The sequence below is a fragment of the Coenobita brevimanus genome, chromosome 85, assembly GCF_032717465.1.
Source record: "Coenobita brevimanus isolate Jiangsu-jjx chromosome 85, ASM3271746v2, whole genome shotgun sequence".
NCBI lineage: Eukaryota > Metazoa > Arthropoda > Malacostraca > Decapoda > Coenobitidae > Coenobita > Coenobita brevimanus.
The window spans coordinates 18,882,847-18,896,092 of NC_137038.1; the positions used below are offsets into that span (position 1 = coordinate 18,882,847).

At 50.5% G+C, this 13,246-nt stretch overlaps 1 protein-coding gene across 1 annotated transcript in view; it reads right to left on the bottom strand.

Moving 5' to 3' along the window:
• YME1L (ATP-dependent zinc metalloprotease YME1L) overlaps positions 1–3,824 on the bottom strand; it is a 757,090-nt gene extending 753,266 nt beyond the window's left edge. Inside the window, exon 1 of the mRNA XM_080280511.1 lies at positions 3,710–3,824. Coding sequence (XP_080136637.1) covers positions 3,710–3,745 — 36 coding nt within the window. The 5' untranslated portion in view covers positions 3,746–3,824. The remainder of the gene's footprint in view (positions 1–3,709) is intronic.
• Between the last annotated feature and the right edge of the window lie 9,422 nt (positions 3,825–13,246).

Below are 13,246 nucleotides of genomic sequence, written 5' to 3' on the forward strand. Positions count from 1 at the left end.
TTCCTTAGCTTTTATCATACTTTTTCTGTACCTGCCCTCCTCTCTTCCTATTTCTCCCAACTTTCCTGTCACTTCTGATTGCTTTTCTTTCCTTTACAGGTGGCTTTACATTGAGTGACAAGCCAAATGGTTTCTTGTAAGCCTAGAAACCATTAACAACGCTGCGTGGTAACCACATAACCAAACCGTACATACTCCCTACGCGTCAGCAAGTGGGTTGGTGGAGGGTTAATGCCCCTCCCCATAAAACAAATAACTCAAAGTCAAATGGCCACCCCTTATAGGATTATGGTGTCTGGCAATAGATAGATAGATAGACAGGAGCATGTGGAGTGACATGGAGGGACAGGTTGACGAATGAAGACGTGAAGGAACGTTGTGGGGTGGATGTGGATGTGGTTGAGAAGATAAAGAGAAATACACTGAGGTGGTTTGGACATGTGGAGAGAATGGAGAATGAAAGACTGACTAAGAGGGTGTATGTAGGTGAGGTGGAGGGAGGGAGTTGAGAGGTATATGAGGGAGGGGGGAGTGAGTTGAGGGGAGGGTAGTCAAATGGTGGGTGGCAGAGCAACTTCCAGGCGTTCTGCGGCCACCCTTTGCGGGATTAGGGCATCGGGCTATAGACAGATAGATAGATAGACTTATGGTAGATCATAATGCAAATCATTTGTTTTCCTATCACCACCACAGACCCTGGTATACATGACATAACTGGAAAACGAATCATTTTAAATAGAAAAGACTATCAAAGTCAACTGAATAACATTAACCCTCTCACGGTTTTCATAAGCTCTTGATGCACATGATCTACTTAAGGTACTATTTTACAAGTTGCCATTATGCACTTCAGGGATATTATCAACATAAATGCATAGCATAATACCTAAGAATACTAATAAACTCCCATAACACCATCTGCAAACCAATATTTACAGACATAATGAATTTAATAATAATGTCCAAAATATCGAACCATACCTTGGATCTTGACTCTGCATGTCCGTGTAAAAAATGAGTGCATTCGTACATGTGTTTCTCCTTCCGTCTACTGCGCATGCATCTTCTAGGTCTGTTTCAGCCACTCATAGGCATAGTTTTGGTCACGTGATGGTATTCCACCAATCAATTTGAAGCGCACTCTTTGATCCATTCTGGGTAGAAAATTAAAATCTTTCTCGCTATGGCTTCCGACGAAGTAGGACGTGATCTGTGCACCAAGTGTGATATTGGTTATTTACGCGCTATTCAGCGTTTCCAGTTGGTGTTTTTTTTTATGCGATTTGAGTTATTCATGCCTTCGTTTTCTCTCGAAAATACTTCATTGCTGCTCCTCATCTAGTCAAAGTTCATGACTGGAACAGAGGCAAAAATGAACCATTTACGACAAAAATGAAGGCCAAAATCACTCAAATCTTGTCAAAAACTATCTATCTATCTATTGCCAGAGGCCTTAATCTCGTACAAGGTGGCCACAAACAAATCGCCTCCATGTTGCCCTGTCCTCCACCATTTCACTGCCCTGCTCCCAGCTTACACCCTCCTCCCTCATATACCTCTTCACTCCATCCCTCCATCACATCCTTGGCCTCCCCCTCTCTCTCTTCCCCTCCACCTCACTCACATATACTCTCCTCATCAGTCTCTCACTCTCCATCCTCTCCACATTGCCAAAACACCTCATTGTGTTTCTCCTAAAGCTTCCTATCACATCCACATCCACACCATGACATTCCTTCACATCCTCATTTGTCAGCCTGTCTCTCCATATGGCTCCACAGGCTCCTCTTAAATAACTCATTTCCACTGCTCTAACTCTTGACTTGTGTCCCTCCAACAACGTCCAAGCTTCACTTCCATACGTTAGAGTTGGTATCACAATACTGTCATGTAGTAACTTTTTCACTTCCATGCTCACTTCCCTGTTTCTTATTACTGCTTTCAAGGAACCAGCAACCTTTCTTCCTTGTTTTATCCTTTCAAGCACAACACCCTCTGAACTTCCATCCTTACTCATCACACTACCCAAGTACTTAAATGCACTCACATTTTCCATTTCCTCATCATCCAACCTCACTGTACATTCACTGACTTCACTTCTCTTGAAGACCATAACTTTACTCCTCCCTACATTCACCTTTAGATTCCGTTTCTTCTGCACTCTCCCAAACTCATCCACCAAGCCTTGCAGCTCCCCTCTGTCTTCACTTAACAACACGGCATTATCTGCAAACAGTACAGGGAGTTTCCAAACACTGCCCTCTCTCATTAGGGCCACTCCAACATCCACTACCCTACCTTGCATCTCTTTTAAAACCCCAACCATATACAGATTGAACAACTATGGAGACATAACACATTCCTGTTTCAGCTCAACCTTCAAAGAAATTCACTCAAAAACTACCGGAAAAATATACTGCACAACCTGGATCGACCCTCTAATCTAAGCATTCCGCCACAACAGGTTAGGTTACAGTAGGTTGGTTAGGTTAGGTTAGGTCTGTTTGGTTGAGTTAACAGGTTGTGCAGAATAGTTTTCTGGTGGTTTCTTATGCAATCTGAGTGATTTTTGCATTCATTTTCTGTCGGTTAGGTTAGGTTAGGTTAACCGGTTATGCAGTATATTTTTCTGGTGGTTTTTTATGTGATTTGAGTGATTTTTGTCTTCATTTTGTTGAAAATGCTTCATTTCACCTACTCATCTAGTCAAAGTTCATGATTGGAAATGAGACAAAAAGATGCATTGCCAACAAAAATGAAGGTCAGAATCACTCAAATCTCATCAAAAACTACCATACCAGAAAAATATACTGCATAACTTGGGGGGTGTATTGGCAACTTGTAAAAATTTACCCTACTTAGGCTAACCTCCCCCTCACAGTTTTCATAAACATTTAGATGCGTATGAACCATGATGAAAAAACACAGGAAGAAAAGGTGTACGATCTGCTTTCACATGCATGATGGACTTGTATGTCTGGCAATGGTGTGCCTAACTGTGAATGTGTCTCGCTGGTCCAAGTAGCAAGTGACAATCTTTTACTTTGGTGGATAATACAATAAATCTTGCATTGATTGGAACTAGAAAATAGTACTGTTGCAAATTTTCATATGCTCTATATATCATGAGAAACTTGATAATGCAACATAAGCCAAATAGGAGAGGGACTGAATTTAATTAAATGATATTCTACTTCTAAAAGTTCCAACTTCCTTGTGAATGAACACAATATAGTATTCACACACTTATTTCTACATAAATTTATGAGTTTACAAATTTGCAACCCGAGAACATACGAAAGCTACACCTTTTGGCTTTACAATGCAACAAATTAATAATTGGTGTCTGTACTTGGGCCTGTTCTGTAACGAAAGTATAAACCCTACTTTCAGCGGGGGAAATATCTGGCAAGGCTGAAACTCGGAGGGGGAGCAAGGGGGTGCGGGCTGAGGAAAAAAAAAAAAAAAAAAAAAAAGCATTTGATGCTGAAATCAGGTGGTAGGTGGTACTACATATTAACCAGCTGCTGCAGGGAAGGGGGGAGGGGACGGTCCACGATCTATCTGTGAAAATGTCAAGGTAGTCCGTCTTGTCTTGGCCTATTCATACGAACAGGTTACATTGATAATTCGTCTGCTGTGGCACCATTCAGCCTGCCAGGTCTTGCCTCACACGTGTGATATCACACGCTGGTCAATAACAGCTCACCTGGTTGTGCAGTACGCTGCAGGATGAGCTAAACATTATGCCTGTTGGTTTCTGTGTTTCTTAAGTAAGGATCACTGGCAGAAAAACTATAGTTTTACGTAATAACCGATTCCAAGCGGCGACCACCACCAATGTAAACACTAAACAATGGACAGTCTGCTGGCGCAAGTCAGTTTACCTTGACAAAATGAATGGAAAAATCTGTTTCTCTCAACTCGTTGACAAACATGGCATAATAAGTGCATATATATATATATATATATATATATATATATATATATATATATAATGATTATCATCAGCCATTGCAAGTCCACTGATGAACAGTCAAAGTTCCCCAACCTTCTCCACGAATTCCCTGACTGAGTCAATCTCTGCCATGTTTTGCCTGCAGACTTCTCCATCTCATCCCTTCAACTCCTGTCTGGCCTTTTTCTACTACGCTTACAGTCTCTTGGAATACAGTCAGTCAAACCTTTTGCTTCATCGTTTATCTCCTATTCTTCCTACGTGACCTACCCACCTCCATTTCGGTTCTTTTATATTTTCTATAATGTTTTTGAGTCGCGTATGTGACAGGGGCTTTAGCCCCTGTCACACATACGCGACTCAATACCCGACCGCGGCGGGACTCAAGGTTGTGTCCTAGTTGGCTCCCACACCTCCCGATAGGCCCCGAATCTAATCTGCTCATGACTGCCTCATGACTGGTTGTGACGTCCTCAAGAATGTGACCAGATCACAAGGCGACTGCAAGGCGACGGAGCTACGAGTCTTCAAATTTGAAATTTTAACGGATTTTTGTCAGCCACGACTGCCCAAGAATGTAACACGACTCCGTGACGCGTTCGGGGAATGCACGACGACCCCCTGTCCCTTCCCCGACCCCCTGCCAACCCCCCCACGACTGACCTGTAATGCTAGGTGTTTAAGGTTCGACTTCTCGCTCCTAGGACACCTAGCGTGGAGCGGGGTCCTTTTTCGAGACCGGGGGTTAGGACAAATAAGAGAGAGGCAGGACACAAAAACTTCAGGCAATAACCTTTACATGTGTATTACTTAATCAGACAAAGGACAACAGCAGACGATATAGCACAATATTTGGTCAATTACAAACTCTTATAACTAGATTCTCAGTATTGCGCAGGATACTACAGTAGTGAGTACGTGGGATAACACTCCAAGGGTAATGTACAGGATTAGTATTGTCCAGGGTATTGGTGCACGTGGAGGGGTGAGTGTCAGGGCTAACTAGGGGAGGGTATAAGGTCTAATTGTATTTCTGGCAGTATGAGGCACAGGTTGATGACAGCATGTTCACTTTATATATTCTAAGTACAAAGAGTTATTTGTTAATTATCACAATACCATCCGAGGTGGTGGCGTGCGTGGGGGGGAGGGGAAGGAGAGTTTAAGGTAAAGCTCACCAGGGGAGAGTGTAAGGCACTGGGGTCTATGTTTATAGCAATATGAAGTGGAGGGTATTGATAGTGCGTTCAATTTATTATTTTCTAGGAGCAAGGGACGTTTAGATCAATTACTAATCTGAGTTCCACGACTTGTTGTTACAATGAGGATAATGTGGAGGGAGTCGTACACGAGTCTTATGCACTGTCACTTGAGTTTCACAGGGATTGCTCACTACTCTGCCCTTTTTGTATTTTAGGCCTTCATTTCCTTTTCACGTAAACACTTGGCCTGGTTCTACGAGAGTACACTATCAGCTGGTCGCTGTTCCACTGTACTCAGGGCAAAGTCACTGTCTCACAAGGTACTGAGGGGCGGGTGCGGAGGGGAGACACACCAGCGACAGCTCAGCCAGGGCAGGGGCACCGCCAGGGAAGGGCGTGCTGAGAGGGCATGGTATGGTGCACAAGGGCGTCTTCTCTCATCTGGGGCAGCAGGTGGCAAAGAGGCCAGATTCCTCCGGGCTGGGGACAGGAGTATGGCCCTCAGGACTGGGGCCGAACAATTCCCTGAAGCTTGCAGTCAGGTCTTGGCCGGATTTGGAGGTCCTCCATCGTCGGGGTGTAGGGGAGTCCCACCTGGAGTTCCCAAGGGCTGTGGCACCCAGAGTCAGGCGGCGCCATCAAGGAGGGGCTGTGGCACCAGTCTGCATCAGGGTCCATCAGGTGGGTTTTCTCCAAGGCCAGGCATAGGGAGCAGAGGCCAGGGGAGATGATAGGGCCTCTCCAGTACTCTTCAGCATCCACTGCGTCGGGGGACAGGACACTCATCTCACTCTAGGATGGCAGGACTGCTTTCTTCTGGTTCCAGCCGTGGGGTCCGGCTACTGGCCGTGGCTTCCCAGGGGCGCGACCATAAGGCACTGAGTTCCAACTATTGGCCGTGGCCTGAGAGGGGGAATAGGAACCACTGCACCTTGCACCTCGGGACACCTTCGGAGCGGCTACCAGGCATCTCCTTCAGGAGGGGGTGTGGAGTGGCTACCGGCTGTCTCTGGAAGGACACTTTCTGATGAACGCGGGAGCAGCTACCAACTGTCTCCTGATTACCCTCAGGTCGGTGCTGGACCGATTCCTTTACGAGGGGCGGCCGGCTGCAGGCTGTCCCAAGAGGGAAGACACCTTCTAAGAGGCTACTGGCACACTCCTGTAGAAGGCGTGAGTGGCTACAGGCCAACTCCTGAGGGGCGCTGATTGGAGCCAGACAGACAGCTCCACCCCGAGATGGTTTGGTGGAACCCCATCCGGAAGATAGTGCTGGATTCCTGCTATGGTAGCAGTGGGGCGGCTCCGGGTCATAGGGGTGTACAGCCCGGGCTGGCTTGTGCTGTTGTTGTGCCAAGTCTCGGTGTGCTGCTGCTGCTCCTCCATGGGGTCCTCGTGGAGGTGTTGGTGAATTTCCGGGGGCACTATGCTGAAGCTCTGGTGTGGGGGATTGAGCACTCCCGGGGACACTGTGCTGTATTTCATAACCCATGCCACTCGCTCACCGGCACGCAGTTCCCATGTGAGACTGATGTTGCCAGATCACTGACCGCACCAGGTTTCCTACCAAGTCTCTTGGCGCTCTCTTTGCACAGTCGATCTGGACTTGGTCCTAGCCCAGTTGTCGTGTGGTCTGCTTGCAGTTGTCACGTGGTCGTGAGCCATGATTCTGAACTGCTGACTGGACTGTCAAAATGCGTTGCATGGTTGGCTCTGGGTCTGGGCGCAGTCCGGTCATGGTCTGCGACTCGTTACACAGTCGTAAAACACGTCACGCAGTCGTGTTGCATTCTTGGGCGGTTGTGGCTGACAAAAATCCATTAAAATTTCAAATTTGAAGACTCATAGCTCCGTCGCCTCGTGGTCACCTCGTGGTTACCTTGTGACCTGGTCGCTTTCTTGAGGACATCACGACCAGTCGTGAGGCAGTCATGAGCAGATTAGACTCGATTAGATTCGGGGCCAGCCTCTAGCTGCCCTCCTCCCGTTGCCCAAGGGATCTCGGCAACAGGCTGTAGCCACACCAGGGAGGGACGCCTCAAAAGCCCCTTGCCCCCTGTGACTCTGCAACCCGAGGGAGATCCTGGAAGTCGGGCCCCGGTGACAGCCAGCTGCCGCACTGATGGGACAGGGACGGCCTATAGCCGCCCTCCTCCTGATGCCCAAGGGACCTCGGTGACTATTAATTCACTACCTGAGGGAGACCCCTGTTCAAGACACCCCTCTCGTGCCAGAGCAAGTCCCGCCCTCGGTTCCCCTGCCCAAGGCAGCCTCCAGGAGGAGCACCTCTCCATTCAGGACTGGTGGAGAGGACCCATCTTGACTCCCGGGTTACACTGCATCCAGCCGGCACCAGAGGGAGACCCACGCCTGTCGGACTCCTGCTGCCCTCCATGCCGCAGCCCCACCCTGACAGTGAAGCAGCGGGAGCGAGACAGCATCCGATGGGCCCTCCACACCGCCCCCAGCACCCCGGGGCATGACCTCTCCAGTCCGGAGGAGGAGCGACGCTCCTCCCACACCAGGCTCCTGCAGGAGCACCAGAATCTTCGGTCCCAGTCCCAAGGGCCAGACCCCCGCACCAAGCCTCTCCAGTGCAGGGCCCTTCAACATGCTTGACCACAGCCCATCCCGGAGGGCGACGTCCCCACAGATAGTCCTGTGGCCCCTCAATGAGAGCACACCTGAAGGGGCGCAGCCAACACTGGGCCTCCACCTGTGAGCTGCCGGCCCCACCCCCCTTGGTTGGCCCACTTCCCTGCCCCATATCCCTATGGTGACTGTGATCTCTCTCTGCCCGCGAGTGAAAGTGAAAGTGACTGCACGAGCATCAAGTACAGTGACAGTGAAAGTAAAAGCGACAGCACGAGCGTCAAGTACGTGGCGATGAAAGTGAAAGTGACTGCACGAGTATAAAGTACAGTGACAATGTTAAAGCAGCCAAACTTTAGTGAAAAGTAATAGGAACACAACCAGTGTATAATGCGGGACAGTTATAAAAAGCCTATAAGGAATCAGCAGCCCTAGAACAATGTGTAGTCACATCTTCCCTTAAGTGCAGTGTCTGTCTGTCTGTCTGTCGGTATCCTGCGAGATACCTATAACTTATAAACACCTGTCCATTCCAGTTTCTTGCCTTTGGACAAAGTCTAGCTTAATATATCCAGAATTTGGTATGTACGTGTAAGGTTGTTGTTCTGTGTTTTTATGACCTGTTCCTCTGGAACCTTACCTAAGCTCCGGTCTAGAATGGGAACCTAGCTATACCTTAGGTGTTATTAGGACGGGAAGCTGACCTAAAGACGCCTAGCATAACATTATGAAATACAGAGGCATTCGTATGACGTACTACATACAGGAGTAAAGGGTAGTGTAATGCTAGGTGTTTTAGGGTCGGCTTCCCGTCCCTCTAACGCCTAGTGTGTAGCTGGGCTTGCTTTCTAGACCGGAGCTTAGACAAATAGGAGAGAGGCGGGACACAAAGACTCAAGGCAACAACCTTACACGTGTATTACTAAATTCAACAGTGGAACGGGTAGATGTCACGAATACAGATACACTGGTATATGGGTTAATAGTATCGCGCAAGATACTACCCAGGTCAAGGTCGGGCAAGGTGAATAGCACTTAGGGCAGAGGTTTATATACAATTATTGCAGGAAGTCCAAGTTTTATATATTTGTGGTGTGGGTAGTACTATTTCACTGTTGGCAATTATTACTTTAACACTGGGGTCTGTGTATGATTTTAGTATGATGCGGCGTTATCGGATGGTAGCGTATTCAGTGTAATAGATCCGTATTTCACTGCTTGGTCGTGTTCACGGTTTCACTGTTACTTTTACTCACTCCACCACTTTTATATTGTCACTAGTGCTTCTCTCACTGACTTCCTTTATATGGTTAATTCACTGCTCTGCCTTCACGTTACTAAGTCACAGACACTGTGCTTTCACTGTCACTCCTTTCGGGTCAGGGCGTTGTGGCAGTCAGGTACAAGGGCGGCGGAAGTGACCCAGCCTCACTACTGATGGGGCTGGGTTCTGCCAGGGGCCTCTGTGTTCAGGGGCCACAGGATCACATGTAGGGGTGTCCTCTCTCGTCCGGGGCTGTGGGTGGTGAAGGGCCCCGGGCTTTTGGGGCTTGGGGGGGGAGTACGGCCCTCCAGTCTGGGGCCAAATAACTGCCTGAAGTTCTTGCTGAGGCACCTGATGGAGGACGAAGATCTCCGGCGTCTGGGTGTAGGGAGGTCCCACCCGGGGGTCCTGGGGCAGTCTGGGGGTCCCGAGGGCTGTGGTCCCTGGTGCTCGGTGGCGCCGTCAGGAAGGGGCTGTGGCGCCAGCCTATGTCAGGGTCTGTCAGGTGAGTCCTCTCCAGATCCGGCTGCAGGAAGAAGAGGGCAGGGTAAGCCACGAGACCTCTCCAGTACTCCTCCAGGCTAGGGACTCCCTCTGAGTCATACGTTGATGAACAGGAGTCAGCACCTGACGGAGGAGCGGCTACAGGCCGTCGCTAATGCCCAGCTACTGGCCTTGGCCTGGGGAAGGGAGCAGCTACAAGCCAACTTAGGGGCACCTTCAGAGCGGCTACAGGCCGTCTCCTGATTTCCCTCAGAGCGGCTACAGGCTGTCTCCTTCAGGAGGGTTGAGCGGCTACAGGCGGTCTCAGAAAGGACACCTTCAGAGCGGCTACAGGCTGTCTCCTGACATAGGCGGGAGCGGCTACAGGCTGTCTCCTGACATAGGCGGGAGCGGCTACAGGCTGTCTCCTTCAGGAGGGTTGAGCGGCTACAGGCCGTCTCCTGACAAAGGCGGGAGTGGCTGCAGGCCGTCTCCTGTTTTCCCTCAGAGCGGCTACAGGCCATCTCCTTCATGAGGATTGAGCAGCTAACGGCCGTCTCAGGGGTGCTGACTGGAGCTGGAGTAACAGTTCCACCCCGATGTTGTTGAGGGTCGGGTCGCCCGCAAGGTAGTTGGGATTTCCTGCTATGGTGGCAGCGGGTGAGTTGCGTGTCATAGGGGTGCGCGGCCTGGGTGGACTTACGTCACTCTCGCACGTGCTGTCTACCTCTCCATGGGCTCTTTCTGGGGTGTCATGTTGTTTTCAGAGCCCAAACACAGCATTTTAGGTAGTACCATAATAGTAAAGGAATACAGTGAGACAAATCAGTACCAGCCGTGGCCGAAGGTGATGACATAGCATCACAGGTCAGTGAGCGATGGCCACAACACCCTTCACCACCATCACACCTACTATAGTATACTCTTCCACACCAAACTCTCTCTTCGTTTCAGATCTTCCCTTCTTTTGTCATGCATTTATTTTATACATATTCTCCACTGATACACAGTAGCATTTTGCTTACATTGGCTTGAAGCAGTAGATTTTTTTCAGCAACTATGGCAAAGAAAAAAAGGGCAAGCACACTCTGTAAAAATACACCCCTCTTTCTCCATTTGATATGATCACAACTGTTTGGTTGACTAAAATACACACCTCTGCAGCTGCTGGACCAACCATCCCGCCACCCTCCACCCCACTGCCGAGCCGCAGCCCCACCACCACCCCAGGAGGACACCACAGCAGGCCAGGTCAGTGTGGGACTGACCCAGAGTGAGAAGGGCGCTGGGGCGCCCCTACCTTGAGTCCCTCTTCCTCTCAACCGACCCAGCAACAACAACGCAGGATTGAGAGACGACCTTATGAGCAGAGCAGCCCTCATCAGGTTCGGGGTGGGACTGCTCCAGATACAGTCCCAAACAACACCGCGGTAATGGCCACAGTACGTGCCGGGGAGGGAGCAGCCACAGTATGCCCCTCAGTTGTTTCCCCCTGTAGCGCCGCCACAATGGCCACAGTACGTGTGGGGGAAGGAGCGGCCACAGTACGCCCTTCAGCTACAGCCATATCTGGAAATGGCCTCGGAGTGTTAGCTATTGAGCGTGCACCGACTGGCAAAGGAAGGAGGAATGGAGCCGCGACAACGGCCACAGTATGTGTCGGAGAGGGAGCAGCCACAGTACGCCCCTCATCCATTGCCTCCTCCTCCTATAGGAGTAACACCACGGTAACGGCCACAGTACGTTCCGGGGAGGGAACGGCCACAGTATGCCCTTCACTTTCTTCCCATTGGGCAAGCAGAGCCGTGACAACGGCCACAGTACGTGTTGGGGAGGAAGCGGCCATAGTATGCCCCTCATCTGCCTCTTCCTCCTTCGAGAGCAGCACCACGGTCACGGCCACAGTACGTACCGGGGAAGGAGCGGCCACAGTATGTACCGGGGAAGGAGCGGCCACAGTACACCCTTCAGCTGCTGCCCTTAGGGACTGCAGAACCGCCACAACGGCCACAGTACGTGTGGGGGAATGAGGGGCCACAGTACGCCCTTCATTCGTAGTCTCTAGGGTTCTCCTGGAGGAGAAGGTCCCTTGCGCGGCCGGCTCACTACCTCTCGGCTGCGTGGGACGCCCTTCCCTCTCTCCCTCCAAGTGTGGTTCCCCGGAGGTGCTGCCATTCCAAGAGTGGTGGCGAGGTCCTGTCCCAGTCCTGCAGCTGACCTTTGGATGACACCAGCCCCTGATGGACACCTGGCTGAGGAGGCGCTGCAGTCCACTCCTGATGGTGCCCTGCTCTGTAGGTGACCGCAGCACCCGGACTCCCATGGCCAGTCAGCAGGCCCCAGAGAAGAACCACTAGGGCCCCACTCTCCCATGGCCCTCTGCCCGGAGTGAGAGGCGACAGGCCCGCCTACTGCAGCTGTTTGGCCCCAGGCCTGAGGGCCACCTACCATGTCGAGGCCCCCAGACAGGAGGGCCTCCCTGCACCCCACTGACGCGGCCCCAGCACGAGAGCCACCTATCAGGTCGAGGCCCCCAGACGGGAGGGCCTCTCTGCACCCCCCTGACAAAGCAGGCCTGGGCAGTGACGCCCCTGCGGGTGGTACATTGCCACCTGCAGGAGGGCTCCCCAGAAGGGCCCCCTCCCACGCCCGGGCGCCACCTCTGTTAGCCCAGGAACTAGGGGCATAGTGGCGACTTCATTGCACCTCCTGAGTCATGCCTAAGTAAGCAAAAGAGACAGTGACAGTGGGACCGTGAGAACATAATATAAAATGATGAACAGCGTAAATCAATACAGGGGCAGAAATCAAGGGTCAGTGAGCATGAATTGTGTTATGCGGGGTGTTTTTAGTTCGACCTCTTGTCCTAAAAATGCCTGTGATTGAGCGGAGTCCTCTTTCCGGACCGGAAGTAAAGCATCCACAAAGGAACAGGGCATAAAAACTCGGCAGTAGACCTTAACACATCTATTGTCTTAGCTCAACACATCTTACAATATAAGAACAAGGAGACACTGGATATGGAATAGACAGAATAACAGAGTTGGCTTCCCAATACAAACGTACACAAATACATCAAGGGCAGAGCATGGTGATATTCAGATATACACAGATTGTTAGTCACTAGAGCACAACACCAGTATTATTGTTTGGGCATAATTGTCATTTAATATTCTGGACCGGATGTACTATAGGCGGATGGAATAAAGGGCCAGGTTGGTTAATATTACTATACACTTGTTATGGCCAGAGTCACAGCACCCGGGATTGTCACTTAGCCGCGGAGACACTATTTCACTGGTTTCAGTCTCTTCTCGGCACGCCACAGGTATAGACACGATGTTTCCTTATATCCGATCGTCTTGATTTATTAATCCTTTTTTTCTGCCTGGGCATTCATGTATCTGTGTGTCACTTTATATTATTGCCCTCACTGTTTCACTGTCAATTTCACTCCTGCCTCTGTGGTTAAGACTTAGGCGGGAAGTAAGAGAGGCATTGAAGTTGCCACTATGCCCTTGGTTCCTGGGCTAACAGAGGTGGCTCCCGGACGTGGGAGGGGGCCCTACTGGGGAGCCCTCCTGCAGGAGGCAATGAACCACCCACAGGGGCGTCGTCACCCGGGGCTACTTCGTCAGAGGGGTGCAGGGAGACTCTCCCGTCTGGGGGCCTTGACCTGATAGGTGGCCCTCATGCTGGGGCCTCGTCGGTGGGGTGCAGGGAGGCCCTCCGGTCTGGGGGCCTCAC